General features: G+C 41.5%; 1 protein-coding gene and 2 long non-coding RNA genes across 11 annotated transcripts; all 3 read left to right on the top strand.

The window, feature by feature from the left end:
* LOC135333298 (uncharacterized) lies at positions 1-11,291 on the top strand. 3 transcript variants are annotated; one of them, XR_010393811.1, is made up of 8 exons: positions 1-91; positions 7,475-7,590; positions 7,742-8,021; positions 8,425-9,646; positions 9,772-10,389; positions 10,524-10,719; positions 10,774-10,892; positions 10,951-11,291. It is a non-coding gene; the product is annotated as an uncharacterized LOC135333298 (long non-coding RNA). The 3 variants fall into 3 exon arrangements; XR_010393812.1 differs by lacking the exon at positions 1-91 and adding an exon at positions 5,272-5,359; XR_010393810.1 differs by lacking the exon at positions 1-91 and having other exon boundaries at positions 7,365-7,590.
* A 1,711-nt stretch (positions 11,292-13,002) lies between these two features.
* Positions 13,003-14,380, top strand: LOC135333908 (uncharacterized). Its single transcript, XR_010394129.1, has 3 exons — positions 13,003-13,176; positions 13,685-13,771; positions 14,247-14,380. It is a non-coding gene; the product is annotated as an uncharacterized LOC135333908 (long non-coding RNA).
* Positions 14,381-16,985: 2,605 nt separating this feature from the next.
* LOC135331159 (osteoclast-stimulating factor 1-like) lies at positions 16,986-24,742 on the top strand. Of its 7 annotated transcripts, none has more exons than XR_010392947.1 (10): positions 16,987-17,120; positions 17,976-18,190; positions 19,164-19,265; positions 19,328-19,423; positions 19,485-19,553; positions 19,641-19,816; positions 20,316-20,477; positions 20,675-20,814; positions 21,051-21,161; positions 23,748-23,889. XR_010392947.1 is itself a non-coding variant. In XM_064526240.1 (7 exons), exons 1-7 carry the CDS (start codon positions 17,098-17,100, stop codon positions 20,343-20,345), a joined length of 711 nt encoding a protein of 236 aa, XP_064382310.1. In that variant the 5' UTR covers positions 16,986-17,097; the 3' UTR covers positions 20,346-20,668. The 7 variants fall into 7 exon arrangements, 2 of the variants coding, with proteins under 2 accessions (XP_064382310.1, XP_064382295.1); XR_010392946.1 differs by lacking the exon at positions 23,748-23,889 and adding an exon at positions 22,823-23,062; XR_010392948.1 differs by lacking the exons at positions 20,675-20,814; positions 21,051-21,161 and having other exon boundaries at positions 16,986-17,120; positions 23,748-23,888.
* Positions 24,743-24,786: the final 44 nt, after the last annotated feature.

Raw genomic sequence — 24,786 nt, 5'->3', positions numbered from 1 at the left:
GTTTCTACAAAGAATCAAGATCTGTGACAGAAATCAGAATGAAACTCAAGTCTGGTATCTTCCATTGTCCGAGCTCCGCGATAATTATAAGGTGAAATAATTAAAACAGATACTACACTTGTGTGTGGCCTTCTTTTTGCATTGGTGCCATCTGAGCTTAAGAAATGTGAACAGGTGTGTGTATCTCTGCTTCTGAGCGAAAGTCTTACTACCGTATATAATTATAGTGGGTACATTTTCGTGGGATTCGTTTTAACTGGATGGGAAATTGTGATTTTTGCGAGTATATATTTTGTTAGTATGCGTTACAGTAAGCACACCTACGTTTTCGTGGGGGAAATTTTTGTGTAGGCCAACTTCCCCACGAAAATAACGAATATTTTACCCCACATCACCCGCTATACCATATGCATAGTATACATGACAACGTTGTATTCAATTGATAAATAAGTTACAAAAATTGGTGCGGCAATTGGTTATTTTGCATACGCCATGGATTTTGATTGCTGTCTCAATTTTAAAGTGTTTGCTATCTACTGAGGTTGATTAAAGCCTGCCTGTTGTCTCATCATTATCCCTTCTATGTATGCCAGCAAGGGTATCCTTCAAATCCTACCTACCATAACTATAGTTTTATATTCTCCTCTCCATGTGTTTTCTGGTTATTTAAAACTTACATTTTGTCCATTAACTATACGGTTGCAATACTTGAGCAGCGAATATTATTAACATTTTGGCGGTACCGGGTCTAAGCTGGTGTCCCATGGACTCTGTCGCCGTAGAGGTCGAGGGTCACGTGACTGTGGTTAGGTTTTGGGGGAGTCCTGAGAGAGGGGCCCCCGTGGTTAACGATAAGCACGTAAGTGTTTGGGAGGCCCTCATGCATTCAGTCCCCTCCCGGTAATCCATTGTCAGATGGAAATAGTATTGTTTTTGTCTGGTGGTAACGCATTTAGAAGAGATGGATCGTACCTCCCTTTTATAATGAGGGAGGCTATAAATTTGTTGCTTCTTATGTATAGGTGATAGGTGGTAACAGACTCGGGGGGGTGGGAGGCTCGAAAATTAAGCAGCAGTCAGTAGATCCTCGTGAGGTAGTTTTGTAAGCAGCTGTATTTGCACGTGTAGGCAGGCATGCGCGGTGTTTATTTTAGTGTTGCTATAATTGTGAATATAATTATAGCAAAGAACCTCTGATGTACATATAGCGCCATACAAACCATAATAATCTTTCAGTGTATTCTGTCCAAGTCAATGTGGTCATGCCGTGACACACACTCCAGTCTTAACTTACGTTTTGTCCATTAATTACAATTTTTTGGCCCTTTCGGCCGAAACTTGATTTTCGAATGTGAGGCGTATCCTGAAGACTGCAATAAATGTATTGTAATCTTATATATTGAATGCTCCCAAATTGACAATTTCAAGGAAGTTACTTCAGGGACATGTTATTGATGAGCCTTTTTGTGTGTATTATTTTGAGTGAGTCTGAGAGATCATGCGGGTACTATAAGCCCTCGTCACTCTCTGCCCTGGTATTTCTTTACTCTGTACAATAGAGAAGTATAGCACATTGTCAAGTTAATTGGTCGAACCACCATCCTTAATAATGATTCACGCTAGTTGCTCCAAAACAATGGAGGGCCTCCCTGATGTCTCCTTTGCTCACCGCAGCAGGGATGCCGCCCAAATACACCTTGCATTGTTTTGATAGTGTCTGTGAGGGAATTAAATGACCAGAATAATTAGCATGCAAGCTAGCTAGAAGGTACATTGTACCATCTCAGAGTTGCAACAATCATGTATATTATGACTATTCAGTATTATAATGTAACTGGAGGTTCTTCCAATTGTTACAGCCACGGACAGAATACTGATTACTATGCCGACGCCTTGATTATGGGAGACTCTCGAGGCACACAGGCCGTCTTTGTTTGAGACTCCTGAAAGCTGAATTAAGATTTAGTATTGCTTCGGCTAATTTGTCTATTATTAAATTATTGCAGAGATCCTCTGATGTATAATATAATTATAGCGCCAAATAAATCGATTATAATTATACAAGCCATAATAATCTTTCAGTGTAAAACATCCTATAGTTAATATGGTCCAGTGACACAGGAGACACTCGCTAGTTTGTTGAATTCAACAGTTATAATCCGAGCGCCCAGTACTTACACTTGCCAATAATGTAGCCAAAGTGCCATAATTAATTGATTTGCTTTTATTGCCCTCTCGGCTGAAACGTGATTTTCGAATGTGACAAAGGCGAATCCTGCAAGCAATACATTGGTACTTATTTTATATGAGTGCATGGTACTAACCTCTCGTCGTTCTCCCTCCTGGTATTTCCACACCCTGCATGTACAACAGAGAAGTATAGCACAGTCAAGTTAATTGGTCGAACCACCATCCTTAATAATGACTCACGCTGGTGGGTCCAAAGCAATGGAGGGCCTCCTTTGCTCACATCAGCAGAGAGGCTTCCTAAATCTTGACACCATTTGTTTGACGCTGTCTGTGAGGGAATTAAATGACCTGAAACATTTGCATGCAAGCTAGCTAAGTTTAATAGAAGGTACATTGTATCTCTACAATCAAACAATTAAAAGGAGGAAGAGCATGAGTTACGGCCGCCAGAGGAGAGGGGGCACACTGGGGGTTGTAGGAGTTGCCATTCTATCACTGTTGTTCAAACTGGCAACCAACCACACAAACAAGTCACGTAACTTTTACTGTAAATGTAAAATACATGGTCTTGCACATGCGCATCGAGGCATATAAAATAACTGTCAAGAATACAATGTATATACAAGTGATTTGGAGTGTTGGGTCAAGGTTTAATTAATTATTAATGTTCTTCTCTGTGTTGCTGATCGTTGTCGTTGGGTTGCTGTGGTGGTGGTCCTATGTCTGTACAATAAAAAAATCAACGATAATTGTCAACATACAACTATTGAAACGATTATTTTTTGTGAACTGTTTTTCACTGTAATTGTAATTATGGTGTCACTTTTGACTGTCACACTAGATCCTGCACAAGGGCCTGCTTCACCCTCTCCTCCGACACCGGCATATCTAACAACACATGTAAAAAAGAGCGGTCTGACCAGTACTGCCTAGCTAGGGGATAAGCCCTGAAGGTATACTACTTTTTAGGGTAGCATATAAGGTACTGCTTTTGAGCATAATAATTTGGAATTTGACAATTAAAAACAATGTATATACATGCAAGTGATTTAGTTCAATACTCAAGTGGTCGGTCCTTTAATCAATCAATGTTCTTCTCTGGGTTGCTGTGGTGCCGGTCGTATGTCTGTACAATAAAAAAAATCAACAATAATCATTGAACCAATAGTTAATCTTTAGCTCACAACCTTAATTCATCTATATTTATGCCTCGAGGCTTAGCCGCACGAGGGATACGGTAAAGCTGACTGTGTGTGTCTGTGTGTCTGTTCCAGCTGTAACTGCTCAACGGTTGCAATGCGACGAAAACTAACAGCTTCTATAGGCTTCTAGCCACGTTCTCTTGGATTTTGATTCGTGGATTAGCAAAGTGGATTAGCAAACTAAAGCTTCTTTCTCGAGTTATGGCTACTTTGACTCACATTGAAGGCTGTTGCAGTCTCTTCAGAATCTTTCATAGCATCACCTGTCCGCACAAACTTTCTATTCAACATAATTATGAGTTAGCCTTGCACTAAAGCGCTAGCTTTTTGTTAGCTACAAGACTCAGAAAATACCTGTTAATTAAAACAGCTAGCTAGCAGTAGCCATTTGTGAAATTGATCTCTTTGGACACACCCTTTAATAATTATTATTCCTGTGGATGTAATGCGCATGCGCGCTCATTCCCCATGTGATATCCAAGATCCAGAAGCCACAAAACACTACTATATAACAATTATAGATAACAATATGCATGTACACAAGTCTTTTCTTCTTAGATATTATAATTATACACTGAACTACAGATCCTGGAAGAATCAATTTTCTTCTTTCTTGAGGTCCTGGTATTAAAGCCACATAATACAACAATAGATGCATGTAATAAGTCTTTTCTTCTCAGTGACTTTATATAGATAAGCTAACTTTATGAAATAATTATGCACTTCCGCTTATAATTAATTGAAAACAAAATCTTCTTCTTTGTTGCTTCCTAGATCCTTGAGGTCCTTGTATAAGCAGCCACAAAACACAACAATGATACCATAATGAATAGATGCAATTAAGTCAGTTTTAGACAGATTATTTTATACACTTTTTCCTCTTCTATACTTCCTCTTCTATACTTTTGAGCGAAAGCAAATCATGGCGAGAGGCATTAGCACAGCACCAGCTTGAACACTAGTCTACCAAGAGTTCATTAGGAAGAGTACACAACTCCACTTAACACCGTAGGCGTCCAGCCACATGCTGTTGTGTATAGAAACTGTGAAATCTTGTTTTCGTGTGTTCTGCTATTTCTTTGAATTAGAGTAAAATGCAAACTGTGTATAATTATAATTGGAAAAATGCTCATTAAAACTATTTTACCATTATGCAACACCATGCACGTTAATATATACTCGCTGATATGTCCGAGGATGTTCCCCCATGATTGGTGGCCGCTGTCTGTAAAGGAGATGACCTCAATGACACATATTTAAGTGAAGTTATAATGTATAATTATGTGCGGCTCCCAAGACCCTTCTTTGTGTGAGCCTCCCATATGGCGTCTCAGTTTCAGCCGCGTCCAATCAGAGCGCCTGGATGGAGCCGCCACTTGCCTCGAAGTCACGTTACTTTCAGTCAATGTGTAGTTAGCAAATTTATTCATACAGAATATTTATATACACGAACTATTAATAATGTAGCTAGTACAGAGACTTGCAATTCAATCTTGTTGTCTGAGTAAGCTGACCCCATGCCTTGGAGTTGTGAGAAGTAGGTAGTGTCTTATGTCTGTGGTTTACCAACTGTTTTGCCTCAGTCACACACTTGTTGGTTTTGTGCACAGTGGGAAATGTATACATGTTTTGGCCATTGTACAGAGGTGGCGTGAAGGGGCTGTTTTATTTATACACAAGAGTACTCTTGCTTGGTGCAAGTTTAGACTTAAGAAATCATTATCTATTGTGGTTTTGCTGTTAGGAAATTCTATGTTGCACAATGGCCTTGTTAACAGCATTGAACATGCATGTGTTCTTATCACTGTGATTCCCACTGACTACACATGCATAACACACCTGCAGACTGAATTACTGCTGCATGCGTGCAAGTCCCATTTCTACAAAGAATCAAGATCTGTGACAGAAATCAGAATGAAACTCAAGTCTGGTATCATCCATTGTCTGAGCTCCGCGATAATTATAAGGTGAAACAAATTAAAACAGATACTACACTTTGCCCATACCTAATTTATAATAATGCTAAATTGATTTCAATGAGGTAACACATAAAGTGGGCAAAGTGTATTATTATATCTCTATTGGAATACCTAAGGGAGAATGTTTTCATGAAATTAAGAATTGGCGGACTAGTAAAGCTTGAAGTGTTTGGAGGAGAAGCAATTTTATTTTTGCTCATTTTGCTCTGAAGCAGAGGTACAAGTATAAGTCAGTGCTCTTGTACTAGCTTCAATCTGTGTGTGGCCTTCTCTTGAGGAGGTAAACGCGCAGCTGACCTCGAGACTTCTGGTTGTACTTACATTGAAAGTATTTTCACAGTTTTGCATTGGTGCCATCTGAGCTTAAGAAATGTGAACAGGTTTTTGTATCTCTACTTCTGAGCAAAAGTCTTACTACCATATAATTATAGTGGGTAAATTTTCGTGAGATTCGTTTCACTGAATGGGAAATGGTGATTTTCGCGAGTATAGTATGCGTTACTGTATAAGCATACCTACGTTTTCGTAGGTGAAAATTTCGTGTAGGCCATGAAGATTCCCCACAAAAATAACGAATATTTTTACTCACCGTTATGATTACCCACTATACCATATGCATAGTATACATGACAACGTTGTTTTCAATTGATAAATAAGCTACAAAAATTGGCGTGGCAATTGCATACGCCAGGGATTTTGATTGCTGTCTCGATTTTAATGTGTTTGCTATCTACTGAGGTAATTGATTAAAGCCTGCCTGTTGTCTCATCATTATCCCTTCTATGTATGCCAGCAAGGGTATCCTTCAAATCCTACCTACCATAACTGGTTTTATATTCTCCTATCCATGTGTTTTCTGGTGCTTTAAAGCTTACATTTTGTCCATTATAACTATACGGTCGCAAGAGTGTTGCAATACTTAAGCAGCGGATATTATTAACATTTTGGTGGTACCGGTGTCATAAAATTTTAGGCCCCATGAGATTGGGCCCCCCCCGGGCCTAGAATTTTAACATTTTAGGCCCCCCATTAACAGCGCAACAGCGGTAACATTATGTGACAGTGCATTCTCAAAATACACCAATACATGCAGTCTTCTATGATCTTCACAGTTTATGCAGTGCCAGTTACTGAATGCAGCTCTCCTCACACACACACATTTCATGTATGTACAGTAGTATACCACTGGTCTCACAGCCATCACACTGAACTATGTCATTCTATGAATCAGGCCTCATGCAGCACGAAGCACATAGGTGCCAACTGTCCCGAATTGGTCCGGACTTTCCAATATTACCTTTGTCCCGAAAGGAAACTGCTATTGTGATTCCACCATGATACAACAGTTTCTCTCTTGACTTCTATCTGTGATTCCACATTACTTGAGAGCTGAGCCAGTGATGCTATTGGAGCATCCCCACAACAATTTACATCTTCTATGTATATATAGGAAAACATGGAGGAAGATTTGAATTGTTGTCTTTGCACTGAAATTGTGTTTTATACTTTTTTGTCCTGAAATTTGACTAAGAAAGTAAGCACAAAGTTGCAAATATGGCGATAGCTATGCAACAACATCGATTGTCTTACAGGCAGATCCAACATTGCAGAGCTGCATCATTTAACTCTTATAGGTAAAGCATGAGTAACTTGAAAGGTTAATCTTCCTTCACTTTGAATTCCATGATAGAATAATAATGCAAACATTTTTTTGCTACTTTGATACAGAGTCTTTGCATGCATGCGTCTCTTTGATGCTTTGTCAACTAATAGAGCTAACCTCACCATATTATTATATCTCTTTGACTTCGTTCTATCGTGCAGAAAAGGATAGCAGAAGAGGGGGGCCTAATCTCACTGTGGGGGGCCTAGAATGTTAACAGTTTGGACCCCCTGGGGGCCTAAACTGTTAACATTCTAGGCCGGGGGGCCCAAAATTTTATGACACCGGCCAACAGTTTTCGAACATTTGTTTACTAATTCTATTTGATGCGCACCTTCGCAGCCCCTCCCCTAGAATTTAGCCACACCCCTATACATCTATGGCGCATGCGCACTAATTTATATAAATGCTGAAGCAGAAGCTGAACCTCACATTTGCAGCAAGTTTGCAGTATCAATGTGACTGTCCATCTCTCTGAGTCTCTACAAAAGTGAAGTGATCTCTTCAACATGTCTCTACATCTCAAGAAGCGCTACTCCACCTCTAAACCTTGCAGGTGTGTGTCTGTGTGTGTCTGTGTCTGTCTGTGCTAGCTATAGGATCAAGGAGTCACTAAATAATGTTTTACAGTACACAGTAATAGTTTAGAGCTGTTGCTTGGTCATGTATTATTGCTAACCCTCGTGTTGTCTTGTTCTCATGCACAGCTGCAAATGTCCACTAAAGCTCAACAATTGCTCTTATTCGATTCGATTCTTATATACGCCCAGCCACGAATAGATAGTGTTCATCACAACACGAAATTCGAAAACGAACGATCAACAACAACAAAAAGCACTCAACAGTCATCTCATTTATATCAGACATTATTATTATGCTAGAGAGGGGCCCCTCACAGTAGTTAGTATCTTTAATTATTCATTTTTGTGACAGCAGTATATCGCAACAAGTGGCAGTATCTGCTCTTGAGCACTGACTAATTAAATGGTGAGAATTGGCTACGCAGTGAGCCATGCACGCAGTGAGCCATGCACGTGTGTCTAGCTAGCCATGCACGTGTGTCTAGTCATGCACGTGTGTCTAGTCATGCATGTGTGTCTAGTCATGCATGTGTGTCTAGCCATGCACGTGTGTGTGTGTGTGTGTGTGTGTGTTTGTGTGTGTGTGTGTGTGTGTGTGTGTGTGTGTGTGTGTGTGTGTGTGTGTGTGTGTGTGTGTGTGTGTGTGTGTGTGTGTGTGTGTGTGTGTGTGTGTGTCTAGCCATGCACGTGTGTGTGTGTGTGTGTGTGTGTGTGTGTGTTTGTGTGTGTGTGTGTGTGTGTGTGTGTGTGTGTGTGTGTAAGCTGTCTTGTGCAACTTTTCAATAATACATGCTGATTTATTTCTACAGATCTGACAACACGAGACCACTAGGTGGAATATTGAAGTCAAGTCTATCCACTACTGAACTATTGTGAACTAATGAAGTCTATCTGAACTATATTGAAGTACTGAAGTCTATCCACTATATACTTATGAAGTCAAGTCTGGAACATTTCTACTAACATCACTGACATGCACTGACACTGGCTATCAACACTGCAGATGGTGGTACTCACGCACAGACTGGTTGTGGTCTGATAGTTATAACGAGCCTTATACGTACTGTTATCAAGCCTTAAATCGTGTGTACTAATGTCTACCACCTAATAATCTATTTCTCGCACTGCATAGTTCTTGCTCTGGGGGACCAACTGGCAGATCTGACACACTGCACTGCAGATGGTGACATTTCAAGAATCTACATGATTATTATAATTATGGGTTGTAGTTTGGCATTAGATAGTTATCAAGCAAGCCTGGTATATTAGCATGTATGAGTACTATCAGGCACTCCTGGTACTATATTAATGAGTCCTAATCTATTTCTTACACTACATGGTTCTTGCTCTGGAGGGGACCAACTGGCGGAATTTCTATAGAAAAGACTCTTTTATGTCCGACACACTGGATACTGGCAGCATATCGAGAACCTACATATCGGTTGTGGTCTAACGATTAATATATTGAGCCTTACACCATTCTATCAAGCCTTGTGTATATTCGTACATGTATGATTACTACTGATGTGTCCTACCCCAACAACCAACTGCTTTACTATAGTCTGTCTCTTTCAAACCTTGCATCCCTGTAGAACCACTCACCAGCTGCATGTATTGTGTGCTTCAGACGTACCTATAGTATACTTCCTATAACCCTATTCTAACCAAATTCTCCCACTACATGGTTCTAGCTCTGGAGGACCAACTGGCAGAATTTCTAGAAAGACTCGTTTATTCGACACGCTGGACGAACTACTTGTGGCATTTCACTATCAAGAATCTACATGTCGCTTGTGGTGGTCTGACAATTATTCTAAATAATAATTATTCTTATTTGAGCCTTATACAGTAACAAGCCTTGTGTGTTACATGACATGAGTACCTAACCCCATGCATGCATGTACCCTCTAATAATCTATTTCTCCCACTACATGGTTCTAGCTCTGGATGACACAACTGGCGGAACTTCTATAAAAGACTCGTTTATATCTGACACTGGATCGACAGCATTTCAAACAAGAATCTACATAGGTTGTGGTCTAACAAATTAAAAATAATATTGAGCCTTATACACAGCTAGTTACGTAGCAAGCCTTGTGTACATGTGTGTGCTCTGTGTCCTAACCTCTACCCCTGGTGTCATACATGCATTATAGAGTTCTAGCTGGCTCTTGGGGACCAACTGGCAGAATCTCTAGAAAGAACTCGTTTTTATTCGACACACTGGCATTTCACTATCAAGAATCTACATATCGGTTGTGGTCTGACAATTATTCTTATTTGAGCCTTATACAGTAACAAGCCTTGTGTGTTACATGACATGAGTGCCTAACCCCATGCATGCATGTACCCTCTAATAATCTATTTCTCCCATTACATGGTTCTTGCTCTGGAGGACAACTGGCGGAATTTCTATATAGAGAAAAAACTCCATATTACATCTGACAGTAGAGGGACTGCTGGTGACATCTATACGTATCAGTTGTGGTGGTCTGATGATTAATTCTAAATAATTATAAGCTTTTATATATAATTATACAGTTCAAGCCTTGTGTAGTGTAATTCCATGTATGAGGTAGTACTACGTATGTGTCCTAACCCTACCCTTCACACTACATGGTTCTGGCTCCGGGGGACCTACTGCACTGGAGGGAGTATCCACCATGTCACATACTGAATTCAAGCATGGAACATACATATATCTACTGATGTACATCACCAAATCCCACAAACACTGATGGAATAAGCAACAATGTCCTCCTCCTCAACCACGAGTGAGTGTGTAATCTGTCCTTCCTTATAGATAGCTGTGTGTCTTGATCTGTAGGAGGCAGCAGTTGCTAACTTCTTATTGTCCCTTTGTGTATATATGATGCATGTTGCTAACCCCTCTCCCTTGTACCCACAGCTATATAGCTGCTGCAATGAACCATCATACATAACTCATCACAATCATACTTTTGGGGCGCCCCATCATTTTTCATTTCCTTTTCGTTTGTCATACTGTAAATGAAAAATGAACTCGTTCTCTGGAGGGGGAGTGGTCAGGCCACACCTACTACAACTGTGGCCACACCCACATGATGGCCACACCCTCATGTTAGGTGGGTGTGCGTATGATACCCTACATGTATGTACACGATGCTTTGTCCCTGTAGGCAACAGCAACTCTTACATGAGAATCTCCATTGGATAGCAAATTCTAACCACCTGGATGTAACTAATTAGTCTCGTGGCCAGACTACCTTCTAATAACCTGGACTGGGACAGCCTCTAGGTTGGTTATTGCTGCCTTAACTGTATTCAATTTGAGATATCACAACCATTTGCTACAGATATCCCAGATGGTCCCATGGGTGGATGGGCGGGGGGCCAGCGATGCAGTGCCACATACCCGCGACGGTGCTGGCTGTCACACTGCATGGAGGGAGGACTCTCTCTCTGCATGGAGGGAGGACTATCTCTCTGCATGGAGGGAGGACTCTCTCTCTGCATGGAGGGAGGACTCTCTCTCTGCATGGAAGGAGGACTCTCTCTCTCTCTCTCTCTGGTGTGCAAGAGCACTGCAAACTGAACAATAATTATGATAATGAACATACAAACATTTTTGAACATTAATTTTACAATGGTTGGTGTAATGAAAATGAAAAGACACTTTTAAGTGTTATATACTGTGTCGACCTTTACCAAATTTATTTTGATTGCAGCGCCTCCCCTATGTGTAGATTTAGCTCCACCCACAATCCCAATTTGAAAACAAAGTCAGCCTCTGTGAATCTGCTCTTTTATAAAAATAAAAATGAAACTGCTATTGTGATTCCACCATGATACAACAGTTTCTCTCTTGACTTCTATCTATGATTCCACATTACTTGAGAGCTGAGCCAGTGATGCTATTAGAGCATCCCCACAACAATTTACATCTTCTATGTATAGGAAAACATAGGAGGAAGATATGAATTGTTGTCTTTGCACTGAAATTGTGTGTTTTATACTTTTTTGTCCTGAAATTTGACTAAGAAAGTAAGCACAAAGTTGCAAATATGGCGATAGCTATGCAACAACATCGATTGTCTTACAGGCAGATCCAACATTGCAGAGCTGCATCAAAGCATTTAACTCTTATAGGTAAAGCATGAGCAACTTGAAAGGTAAATCTTCCCTCACTTTTATAATTCCATGATAGAATAATAATGCCAACATTTTTGCTAGTTTGTCTTTGCATGCATGCAGTCTCTTTGATGCTTTGTCAACTAATAGAGCTAACCTTACCTATATCTCTTTGACTTCGTTCTATCGTACGATCGTGCAGAAAAGGATAGCAGAAGAGGGGGGCCTAGAATGTTAACAGTTTGGACCCCTAAACTGTTAACATTCTAGGCCCGGGGGCCCAAAATTTTATGACACCGGCCTACTGAGCTAGCTACCTTAGACTCTGCCATAGACTAGACTAAGAGCTTCACAGCTAGGCAGCATTGAAACAGATCTACTCTATAATATATAGCTCCAGTTGCTAACAGAGATGGCTCCATGCTCACGAGGCTACAAGCAGTGTAGAGAGAGATGGAGCTAGCAGAGAGTGACTGTCTGAAGGTAGATCTATCCTGACTGATTGCTGCTGGTGGTGGATATGGTGGCTAGTCTGCAGAGGGAGCTGGACAATGCTAGGGTGAGTACGCAGTGTCAGATTTTATTGAGTGGACCCAGATACTCTATCTATAGACTAGCTCTCTAGCTCCCTTTGTTGTAGTGCACCTATCATCAATGTTTTGCCCCAGAGGAGGCCCGGTCCGACATGCGTGCACGAATCACTACAAATGCTAGTACATTTGGCCTGGACATATCACGTGACCCCAATTACCACAATGCACTGAACTTATAGTGATTCGTGCACGCATGTCGGACCTCCTCTGGTGTTGCCCCACTACCCCCCCCCCGGGACATACGGGGAAATTTAACCTGAAATGTTGGCCCCATACTTGGGGATTTGACCTGGCTTTGCGTAGTAAAGACTGCTTGTATAACCTGTTTTAATATGTGCAACTGCTTGGGGCTTAAAAATCCTCCGTTGACTGGGGAATTTGAACACAGAATCCTTCCCCCATCAGGGGAAATTTGACCTGAGGTAAGGTCAAATCCCCATATAAGCCCGACCCCTCCTGGGGGGAGTGGGGCGACACATTGATAGGTGCATAATGTATGGTCCCCCATTGCCTACTCATACTAATGTAGTGGGTGGTGTGTGATGAGTGGAGTGGGTGGTAGTGTACCTGCGTGCATGATGGTAGTCTATTGCTTAGTCATACTAATGGAGTGGTACCATTGATCATGTACAGTAGTGAGAATCACAAACACTGTCTGCATGTAGCTAATTAGTGATAAATTAAGCTTTTAATATTATTATTATTATTTATTCTATTAGGTACTTCGGTGATAGATTTGCTGAATCAGCGGGCACTCGACTGAGACAACGTGAAGTGTTGCATATCTTCTCTGACGTTGCTAAGGCCGTTGCTAGGCTACACCATCGGACAAAACCCATCATACATCGCGACCTCAAGGTATGTACAATTGAACTATTTATAACAGACACGTTTAGGGAACAACATTTTGGCTGCATGTATACAAAAACTATTTATTTGGGACCTCATAGCCTGCAGTTAACCTTTCTTCAGATGAGGTCATTAAGAGTGGCTTCACTGTGTGTGTGTGTGTGTGAGGAAGCATTTCACTAGTTACATAATTTATTGTACAAAGCATCCATTTTAGAGTATTAAGTATCATTCAATAGCTCTATCCCATAGTTGTGTATAGTCGTAGTCAGAAATAAATGTGTAATAGACACTTATACTAATGCTGTTATGTGAGCAGCTATCATAATCACTGCATACTCTTGTATCACACAGTGATATCCATTTGTGGCCTGTACTGAAATAGCGGCGTTTAAAAGTTAATCACATAAATAATTATGCCATAAGACGCATTTTTTTATTCTTGCATACATGTATTTATAGTACTATGATATGCCAAATTCCATCTTCTCCAATGTGTCGATTTGTGTGTGTACAGATTGAGAACATACTCCATGACTCTGTGCACGACACATACATGCTCTGTGACTATGGAAACTGTTCACTCAAGAGCATGCACCCTGAGGTATGGTGTGTGGGTGGGTGTGTGTGTGTGTGGGTGTGTGTGTGGGTGTGTGTGGGTGGGTGTGTGTATGATACGGGTATACGTATAAAATCGAGTTTTGAGACTATTGGGTTTTTTTTTGTAAACTGGACCTTTTTTTCAGAGCTAATTGTACCGTATAGCGCGAAATTTTCGAGGCACTTATATTTCGTGGATTGGCCTCTAAAAGCCATTTTGTTGCACAATGTTCGCGGAATGACTGCTTACCGGAAGCCACGCCTTTAAATCTTGCACGTTATAGCAGGTAAAGAACCATTTTTGTGGACTTTATTTTCGTGTAGGATTGCTAACCCACGAAATCCACGAAAATTAAGCCCCTCGAAAATTTCGCGCTATACGGTATTTAAGAACACACACTAGCTACAGGTGCTATGATACTCTGCCATCCTTAAGTGTATTGCTCTAATGATACGTGTATTCTCCCCCTCCCTTGTAGGCTACCTGTTGACCTCTGACCCTGAGCTGTGTCCCAGTATCTGGCAAGTGTGTGAGGTGGTGTCCAGGATCACAGGAACCACCAACCATGTCACTAATGTCTTTGTGAGTACCTTACTATTAGTATACCCTGTGTATGTATAGTGGTCGGTAGACCAACAGTGGCTGTATTATAGAGGGTGGTCTGCTAACACAGGTCCAAACACATGCTATGGAGACTTTCGGGCCTGGCTGTTTTATAGAGGGTGGCCTGCTAACACAGGTCCAAACACATGCTATGGAGACTTCGGGGCCCATTAACCTGGCTGTATTATAGAGGGTGGTCTGCTAACACAGGTCCAAACACATGCTATGGAGACTTTGGGGCCCATTCACCTGGCTGTATTATAGAGGGTGGCCTGCTAACACAGGTCCAAACACATGCTATGGAGACTTTGGGGCCCATTCACCTGGCTGTATTATAGAGGGTGGCCTGCTAATACATGTCCAAACACATGCTATGGAGACTTTGGGGCCCATTAACCTGGCTGTATTATAGAGGGTGGCCTGCTAACATAGGTCCAAACACATGCTATGGAGACTTTGGGGCCCATTAACCTGGCTGTATTATAGAGGGTGGCCTGCTAATACATGTCCAAACACATGCTATGGAGACTTTGGGGCCCATTAACCTGGCTGTATTATAGAGGGTGGCCTGCTAATACATGTCCAAACACATGCTATGGAGACTTTGGGGCCCATTAACCTGGCTGTATTATAGAGGGTGGCCTGCTAATACATGTCCAAACACATGCTATGGAGACTTTGGGGCCCATTAACCTGGCTGTATTATAGAGGGTGGCCTGCTAATAATTATAGTGACATTGTAAAAATTGTGTAATAATTATTATTCACCATAATTTATAATTATCTCCACACAGCGTTCCCCTTGTCCGCTAAATCCCGTCCCTTCTCCAAAAAATGCTCGTCCTGTTGCTAAGAAACCAACCAACCAATCGAAACCCTCTGTGACTGTCAACCCCATCATCGCAACGAAGGCTATTGCCACAGCAGTTACCATGACAACCATTTCGTCTTAAGATCGACCTTGGAAGGTTGCGGGTCAAATTCGCCACGGCAACAATGAGTATCGAACCTGAAGCCGTCCAATCAGAATGCAGGATTCCATAAGAGCGTAGACAGTGGACTGGATGCTTTTGGTCATGTCCCGTTCACTCCACAAAGAATAGGATCAGAGACCACAGTGGTGAGTGGGTGTCAATTTTCTAGTGCTGAGAGACTTCAAATTGACTTTGCATGGCCTTATAATTATACAGAATGTTTATTGTGGTGGCCCCTAGGCTGGGCAGAGGCTGACTCTGGGTCCCTTATTAAACCTGGCTGTATTATAGAGGGTGACCACAATAGACAACTCTATACTGCTTATTCAACCTCCCATCCCTCACATGTGTTCACTCTCTCACACACATACTCACCAGGGTGTTATACTGCAGGACCCGGGGCAGTGGGAAGGGGATATCCCTCTCCTAAAATGTGCTACTAGTTGTATGACAGAGTGTCCATAGCTGGAAATTTTACGTACTAACAGGGTATTGAAATATTTGACCTTTTTTTTAGCCAAAATGTTCTGGTTACCGAAGTTTTATTTTTCCCCCCCTCTACTTCAAAATCCTGTATGACACCTTGCTCACACACACTCACACACTCCACACACTCACACACTCCACACACACACACACTCCACACCCACACAACCCCCCCCCACACACACACACACACACACACCTCACAGACTGGCAGTCCTTGGTAGCACTTCATTTGACGGACGTTCCTCTACCCCGCCCACTCATAATACTGCTGACAATGCAAGACGAGATTTGTTTGGAGCACCCCCCTTTGGAGAGGGTTCAAAGGTTACGACAACAATGACATCTGTAGATCAATTTGGAGCAGTTCCTGAATTTTAATATTCATTTTTCCGTGTGTTTATAAGTGTTGTTTTGTGTGTAGTAGGATCACATGACTCCACTATTATGTTCAGTGAAAAATTTAATTAGGTAAACAGTTTTAATTTTGTGGCAGCATAGATAAGAGGATAGGAAACACTTAGCGCCTCGAAAACTATCCGCGTTTCCCCCCCCCGGGATTCATTCGAGGCCGCCTACTGTACATGGAAAAAAATGGCCAAAAACACAAAAAAGAGACAAATGATTGTCTTACTGTCAGTGTGAGAACCCTGCTGCTAAACTTTTACTTCTGTTTAATGCTTGAGGCTATATGACACACAGTACACTTCTTAATTAGGTTGTTCTAGCTGTATTATAGGTGTTATTGGTACAAGAAACATCCTAAGTAGTGAAAGCAATGTTTCTGTACCTGTAGCTACTTCTTAGCAATCCCAAAAAAGTTTATGTTATTTCCAAATGATACCTAGTATAAAGGGACATTAAATTGAAGTGGTAGGGAGACTTGGAAAGGTCTGAATTTTTCAAAACAGCCATAGAAGTAGTTTTCCTGGGGGTTTGGGAGAGAAACATGGCTGTATCTTAGCTCAGTGTATGTAGCCTCGATCCCAGGCCGAGTTTTCGCTTTTATAACGGTTAGGCAAACAACTGTTTGCCTAACCGTTATAAAAGCGAAAACTCCGCCTGGGATCGAGGCTAGTATTTTATATGCAGCTTATGGGATCACATGATCAGTTTCCTATCCTTTTATCTACATGTATATGGTGGCAGAAAGGCCCTTGAAATACAAAAGAGGGTGTGGCACTTTGCTTTGCTGTTTACTGAACGGCGGAACTGAGACAGAGAAAACTCAAGTCTGTATAATTTATAAGCTTCAATATAATTATAATGGCTACTGAACAAGACTCAGAGTGAGTGAACATGTAGACTCTATACTTTTACATGGAAAGAAACTCCAGGCTGGGATCGGCCGGGGAACGGTTGAGGGACAAATGATTGTCTTACTGTCAGTATAATTATAAACAATCCTGCTGCTGAAACTTAGACTTAATTTCCATGCATGAGGCTATATGTGACCCAGGACACTACTTAGTTATGCACCTGGCTATCAATATCAATGCAAAGCCCCACTATATACCCTCCTCAAGGGGGGGCTTTGTGGGAGCTTTGTTATAGTAAAACCTAGCCCTGGGGGTGGAAACTTTGTAAAGTCAGTATATCATAGCCTGTTGTCTGTATACTAAAGTATTGCAATTATTATTGTGTTCAACTGTCATGCCCCAGGGGTATTTGCCAGGGGTTTGTCAAATAAAATAGCCCCGGGGGAGAGTCCTTTGCACCTCATAATTGACAAAGCCCCCCTATGTCCCGGGAGGGGGGTAGTGGGGCTTTGCATTGATTGGTGCATTAGACAATCTTAGCTATAATTTTTATAGGTGCTATATTGGTATAATTATACTGATAGCCATCAAAAAACGGTGAAAAGAGGGGTCTTAGAAAGCTCTGTGTAAGGCCTCAAACATAAAAAAGTGTTTCGCGGCGTTAAGGCGGGGACAACATGCATTGTTTCAGGATTAAGCCACACCCCCTGCAACACCCCCTGCACAAAAGTTTACGTTTAACTTCCGTTGCCAATCCCTCTCTTCTTTATCTATGAGCAAAGTGACAGCTGGATATGTGCATGGTGTCACTTGTATAAACTATAATTATACACATATCAAGTAATTCTCTGTATGACTGACCCCCCAACCATCTATTTTGTACAGTGCTCAAAAGAAGCTAGCCGAGGACTTATACCAGGCTGTACGCAGTGATGATGTCACCAAAGTTAGGTCCCTGTTGGGACAGGGGGCAGACCCCAACCAACAGCTCTACTGGAGTGACGAGTGGGCGGAAAAGCTGCCTCCATTACACTGGGCTTGCCTGAGGGGCTACCTTGAGATTGTAAAGACACTTGTTACTCATGGAGCTCATACTGAAGGTGCTGGGGTGTATAGTTATACCTTTACGATAATAATTTCTGGTCTATAGCGAAACAATTGTACACGAATTTGCTATTTTTTTTCACATTCCAAACCCTCCCAAAGCTTTGATACAATGCCCCTCGCTGGTAGGCATCACACATGTATAATTATACTGTCTTGCCAGAAACTACCTGTCGTAGTGCTTAATTTGAAATGACGAAACCGATTGTTGTGAAGTAGCTAGAGGTGTACACATTTCGTATAGTATCTAAAATAATTATAGCTATGCTAGAACTGTGTCTCATAGTTATGGTCTCAAGTATTGTACTGACAGAAAGACAATCTATACTGTTTCTTTGGCCCTTTTTTTCCAAAATTAAAAGATTTGATCCAACCGCAGGGCATTTGAATTCCATTGCCAATCTCTGTACTCCTTTATTTATGTTGAGCTATATTATTTTAGCCGGGTCAGATTTTTGATAGTCTCTAGCTCTGTATTTGTTCCCATAGCCTCTCCTACTGTTTGTCTTTCCAATTGATTAGACACAGTTCTGTTCATGTAATTATCGTGTGTATTGAAGGAACTAGTCGAGCAACACAAAGTTGACCCCAGTGAGTGTGATAATCTATTGTGCTTTTAATGGCCTATTTTAGTATGTGTTCACTACTTGCTAACTCAACGGGTGCTAAAGCTTTATGGTAATGAAGCTACAAGCTACAGTACTAGCAGACTATTACAGTTACAATTTATATATGTACAAAATGAAATGACATGCAGAACAGAATGGTAAATATAATCGACTATGAGTGTTTAAAATGGATATCGAAAGTTCAAAGTCCATAATTATTAATGACAAGTTACATAGCGTATAACACAACCTGCAAGTAGTGTCCCTGCATGGTACTTAATTTTGTTGATTAGACTGTGTATAATTATAACTATTAGTGTTTTGATTGTGTGTCTAATAGCGTATGGTGTGTTATGTGCAGATTTGAAGGATGTTGACAACTGGACCTCTCTCCACAATGCATGCTGCAGTGGACACAAAGATGTGGTGCAGTACTTGGTGGAGAAGGCCAACTGTGATATCAGTGAGTACAACACAACCACCATGCAGTGTTATACCTTTGTTTCTACACCCACTCTTGTTTAGGTGTAACTGACGATGATGGTGAGACTCCTCTTGACTTTGCTACACAGGCAGGTCACACTGAAATTGCGGACTACCTCAAGTCTCTACCACAACAATGTAAGCTCACTAGGATCATGAGTACACAGTGTGGTCCAATACAGCTACTCTCTCTATACAGCTGCTGTGACTGGAGACACTGACTCCAGGAGTGACGAGAATGGACCACCACCGACAAAGAAACGAAAAAGTAATTTATCCCATGTGCACGTACATCTTAATTCATCTATACCATTTATACGCCCCCTCCCACACACACACACACACACCCACACAGGTGGCCAGCCAGTGACTCTGAGAGTGTGTCCTAACTGTGAGGAGAGCTGTCACATTCGCTGCAAGAAATGTCCCGAATGTGAGCACGAGTTTCCTCCTTCCACTAAGAGCAGGGCCAAACCTGACCAGGATATTGTGAAAAACCCTTCAAACCTACTGCAGATACTTCAGAAAAAGGTCACTACACAGTACACACTTTATACTGTATTAGTACCAGTAACAGTAATATTGTATTGTACAGCCGAATAGCCGCGGTTATGATTTCATACATAGTACCGTACCGCCCACCGCGGAACCAAAATCTAATTAATTTTAAATTACTTTCATTATCAGCTGCGTAGCTAAGAAGCAGTAGCAGTTATCTGCAGGCAACTTTGTTGCAAACTAGTCTAGAATAGTTATTCTGCCAGGATCTCTGAGTTTTGAACGGAGCAGGTAACCAGCCAAGGCCCCAGCGAAGGATCATTTCACAGGTAAGCTCTGTGTGTATATAGAGATCATCATTTCCTAGTCTAGCCTTTAGAAGCCTTTTGAGCTGATTTACTATGCTTGTCCACCTACCTAGATAGCCTCTGAGTATATGAAATATACTGAAAGAATAGTTCAGTTAGTTTAGAGCCTGTTTTTTTAGTGTAGTCTACAAGGTTTGATATTCAAATTATTTTCTCTTTTTCAGCATTCGCTTCTAGCAAAGAAAGATGTATAACTTGGAAACAGTGACAATTTTCTTTATTCAACTTCGTAGCAAAGTAGTCTACAGTAGTTACTGTGTCAGGATCTCCTTGTTTCTTACGGAAAAGTCAACCAGCCAAGGCCAGAGCGAGGGATCTCTTCAGAGGTAAGCTTTGTGTGCGTATTATAGCAAGCATTATGTAGCTAGTATAAGCCTTTATAAGCCTCTGAGCTGATTTAATATGCTTCTGCACTTGCCTAGATAGCTTATGAGTGTGTAAAGTATACTTGTGTAGAAGCTGAGTTAGTTTAGAGCCTGTTTTTAGAGTATAGTGCACAGTGTTTGATATTCATTCTTTTCAGTGTGGCAAAGAAAGATGCACCCCTTAGTAACAGTAACAGTTCTCTTTAAGCTACCTTGTAGCTAGTTACTCTGTCAGGACCTCCAATCTGAACAGTCAACCAGCTACGCGCCAAGGACAGAGCGAGATTTTACTTCAGAGGTAAGCTTTGTGCGTATGATTATAGCGATGCTGTTTTTAGCTTGTACATAGCGTTCTTAGCTGATATTACGCTTACCTACGTAGCTTGTAAAGTGTACTGGCTCCAACAGTGTGTTGAAGCCGAGTTTAAAATACAGAAGCCTATATGTACGCTCAGCAGTGTTGCAATGTAAAGGGGTCATCATTGATTTGCTTAGCTATCTGTTGGTCTCATCCACAATGTATTCTGTTATCAGCTGTGATGAATGCTGGAATTTTGTCTTGAATCGGAGATCTGAAAGTTTGGGCCAACAGATTGGTTGAGATGGTGGGAGTCCATAGTCTGGCCAGGAGTGGAACTGCTTACAGTAAGTGGTGTGTGCGTGCGTGCGCGCACTTGTGTGTATATTTATGTGTGTGCGTGTGTGTGTGTATGTATGTGTGCCCTCGCGGGTGTATGTGTGTGTGTATCTGTGTCTGTGTTTGTATGTGTGCCCGCGCGGGTGTATGTGTGTGTATGTGTATCTGTGCACACGCGTGCGCTTGTGTGTATCTGTGTGTGTGTGTGTGCCTGTGGCCCGACACAGGAAGAGCACGACAGGAGATTGTCAGAGGTACTCTGTAAATTGCAAGAAGCAGGCCTCACCATGTGTAAAATGGTACTTTATACCATGCTAAATATTATCAGTGCTCTGCCAAAAGTTATGCCTAGGCTTGTGTGAAGTTCCTGCTTGCTTCCAATTGGGGTTGGCTTGTGTAAAGTTCCTGCTTGCTTCCAATTGGGGTTGGCTTGTGTGAAGTTCCTGCTTGCTTCCAAGGTTACAATTCAATTAGGCTCACTACTCAATTAGGCTCACTGTACAGAGGTTGATTGCATAATAATGTTCTGACCTTTTCAGGGGAAAGAAAGAAAAGGCTTGTTGGGCTTATGAGTGTACTGTTTATGAGTGAGTGTACTGTTTACTTGTGTAAGGACATTTTCTTCCCAACATAATAGGCTTGTTGGTTGTGTTATGCTCCCCAGCTAGGATTAGGTCACAATTTGTCATTAGTTGGCTTGTGTGTTTGCCTGTGATATGCATTGTAATTCTGTGCCCAAAGTTAAATCTTTTTATGAACTCCCAGTTTGTTGTAGGATCACAATTACTTTATATGTGCCTATGAGTGCCATTGCATGTAAGTTTGCTTGTGGGGGCCTATACATAATTATGTCTAAGGTTGCATGATTCATAATTATTTGGCACCCTTGTATGAGATGTACTGTACTTTGTGTATGGCCATTCTCAATATACTTTTTTGGGTTTGTTGGCTTGTGAGTTAGTGCTGTGTTACATGTATCTACCCAATTTTTAGTCTGCTGTCTGTTATAGCAATTCAATTATAATTATGTGGCTGAATGTTATTATTCAATTTAGTGTGTGTATTGATTGCATGATAATCTTTTGATCTTTTAGGCACCACCCCAAACAAAGGTACATTTAAAATTCAATTTCTTTATGGCTGGCTTGTTGGCTGGTGTTTGTCTCTGAGGAGGTTATGTTCTAGTCTCGCGAGCAGACTTGTCCTAGAGGGAAAGTCTGGTAACTATTGCAGCAATTCCATGGCACTGAGGAATGTAGTCACGTGCAAGATATTTGTTAATTAACCAAATTCACATGTAGACAAATATTTTCATTCGCAGCTAGCTAGCTCTTGCTTGGTCTGAGCTCCTTGTAACCGAGTTCCTTCGCAGCCAGGTATGGTTCAACACTAAAATTAGCCTTTGCTAGAGTCAATAATCCTTCTTTTCACGTTCATTTTATGCTATAATAGGAAAATATACGGGGTGTTACCGCCCACTATGACATGGACAAATCTGATTGGCACTGCCAACATTCTGGCAGGGGTCCACGGAATTGCTGCAATAGTTACCAGACGTTCCCTCCCTCCCACGTCTGCTCGCGAGACTAGTTATGTTCTACTGTGTGTAAGAACAATTGATTCTAGAGGTGGTCTGCTTGGTTGGTAATACTCCTTCTTCCTCATGCAGGTCTATGGAACTATCGTCTGCTATCTGCCATGGAACCACCACCATCTTATGGGTCTGAGAAGCTCTACTCACTGTGACTACTATCCAGGATACCTAGGAGTACCTCATCCCCTGTGTACAGAGGCCTCTTAGTCATTGTTGTACCATAGAATTAATTGTAATTGTATTTATTATAATGTATGTTCACTTTTGAGATTGATATTGAAATACAAATTTCACATGAAAATTTCAGCAAATTTTTGATTGCTAACCTATGGTGATCGGACTCAGTACGGCTTCTGTTGACCTTCGAGAGAAGCTTTGCAAAGCTGTGGAGCTCTGGAAGGTTGTAGCTCACCACAAATTAAGAGTAGAGTAATGTGCGGTTGACGCTTCAAAGCGTCAACCGCGGCTACCAGCTATTCACGTATTGACGCTTCAAAGCGTCAACCGCGGCTATTCGGTTAAGGTGGTAGTTTATCTATTTAGTATTTAGATAGAAAAGAGAAAAGGTAACACTTAGCGCCTCGAAACCTATCCGTGTTTCACTCTGGGAATCATTATAACATAGGGAAAAAATTGCCATTAAGACACAAAAAAGAGACAAATGATTGTCTTAATTACTGTCAGTGTGAGATTTCACTTCTGTTTGATACTTGAGGCTATAATGATTATGACACATGCTACCACTATAAGCAGTAGGTACAGTTTTTCACTTTATGATGTTTCTGTCCTTATAGCTAGAACAACCTAGGGTACGTATACAGTCTTTGCATGCTCCAACTACTACATATATAGCAATCCCCTAAAAAAGTTTCCAAATTGAAGTTGTGGGGGCTTGGAAAGGTCTGAATTTTCCAAAACAGCCATTATTATAGAAGTAGTTTTCCCTGGGGTAGGGAGCGAACACACCCACACACACACACACACACACACACACACACAGGTTGACCAACTGTCTCTGTTAGGATTTGACATTGTCGTACTAGTGCACAGAGATTCAAGCAAATCACATGACTCCTCTACCACGTCACATGACACGCCCAGTCGCTCACGCCACACCTACAGGAAGTTTGTCACCTCCGGACTGGCCGAGAGCTTTGTTGAATCTCCTCTGGTGTACGGCAGTTGGAAAGATTTCTGTAGTTCTGACAAGACCTCAACTGGACACGCTCAGAAATCCAAGAACAAAACTAACCCACGAAAGAAAAAAGGAGTACAAACGAATACTAATACTACCACTCAGGAGGGGGACAGATCACATGATACGAGTGGAGTGTCACATGATCAAAGCAATGTATCTCAAGACAGCAATGGTCCCAATACTCAATCACAAACAGCACAAAGCTCTACTGCTCCACTCTCTATTAGTGACTTGACACCACTCTTGACACCACTCTGGAATACAATATCTTCTCTTCGCCAACAAGTGGAATCCATGCAGTCAGCCCCGCCCACTCACGGATCACAAGCGTACCCTCAACACATGTACCCCTCAGCTACTGGTTTAATGAGCACAGGGCAATCGACCTTTGTACCCGGGGGTGGTTCATTCAATACACCACTCCCCAACCATTTCACTGGACCTTCTTCACACAGCTCAATGCTGGGACAGTCATCACGATTTAATTTGAATCCCGTGTCCTTCCCAATGTTTCCATTTTCACCTGCTCCAGCAAATTATCGTTTCCCTTCACCTATTATACCGTTAGAGTCATCTAGGCAACCAATGAACTCTGACCCCAACACTGACTCAATAGATTCACAGCAATAGAATAATTAATTTGTTTTTGTTTACCTTCAGTTGGAATGCATATTATTTTGTTTTGGGGATTTCCCCCAATGCATATCAGGGAATTTATTTCAGTTCAAGCTTTCTAGTTTAGTGACCCTTTTGTTGTTTGTTTGGTTTTGGTTGTGATATTTGTTTGAGGATCCTTACCCACTGGCCATGTGGTAACAAAGCCTCGAATCCAGGCCGCGAT

Source organism: Halichondria panicea, chromosome 1, assembly GCF_963675165.1.
Source record: "Halichondria panicea chromosome 1, odHalPani1.1, whole genome shotgun sequence".
In the NCBI taxonomy this organism is placed as follows: Eukaryota; Metazoa; Porifera; class Demospongiae; order Suberitida; family Halichondriidae; genus Halichondria; species Halichondria panicea.
Note: the sequence above shows the minus strand (reverse complement) of the source record. Positions and strands in the feature narration are given on the sequence as shown.

Coding starts and splice junctions, on each gene's coding strand:
- LOC135331159 (XM_064526225.1), top strand. CDS start 17,098: ATGGCTACTGAACAAGACTCAGA. Junction 17,121..17,975: donor GCTACTGAACAAGACTCAGA/GTGAGTGAACAT, acceptor TATTTTGTACAG/TGCTCAAAAGAAGCTAGCCG. Junction 19,424..19,484: donor CAAGTCTCTACCACAACAAT/GTAAGCTCACTA, acceptor CTCTCTATACAG/CTGCTGTGACTGGAGACACT.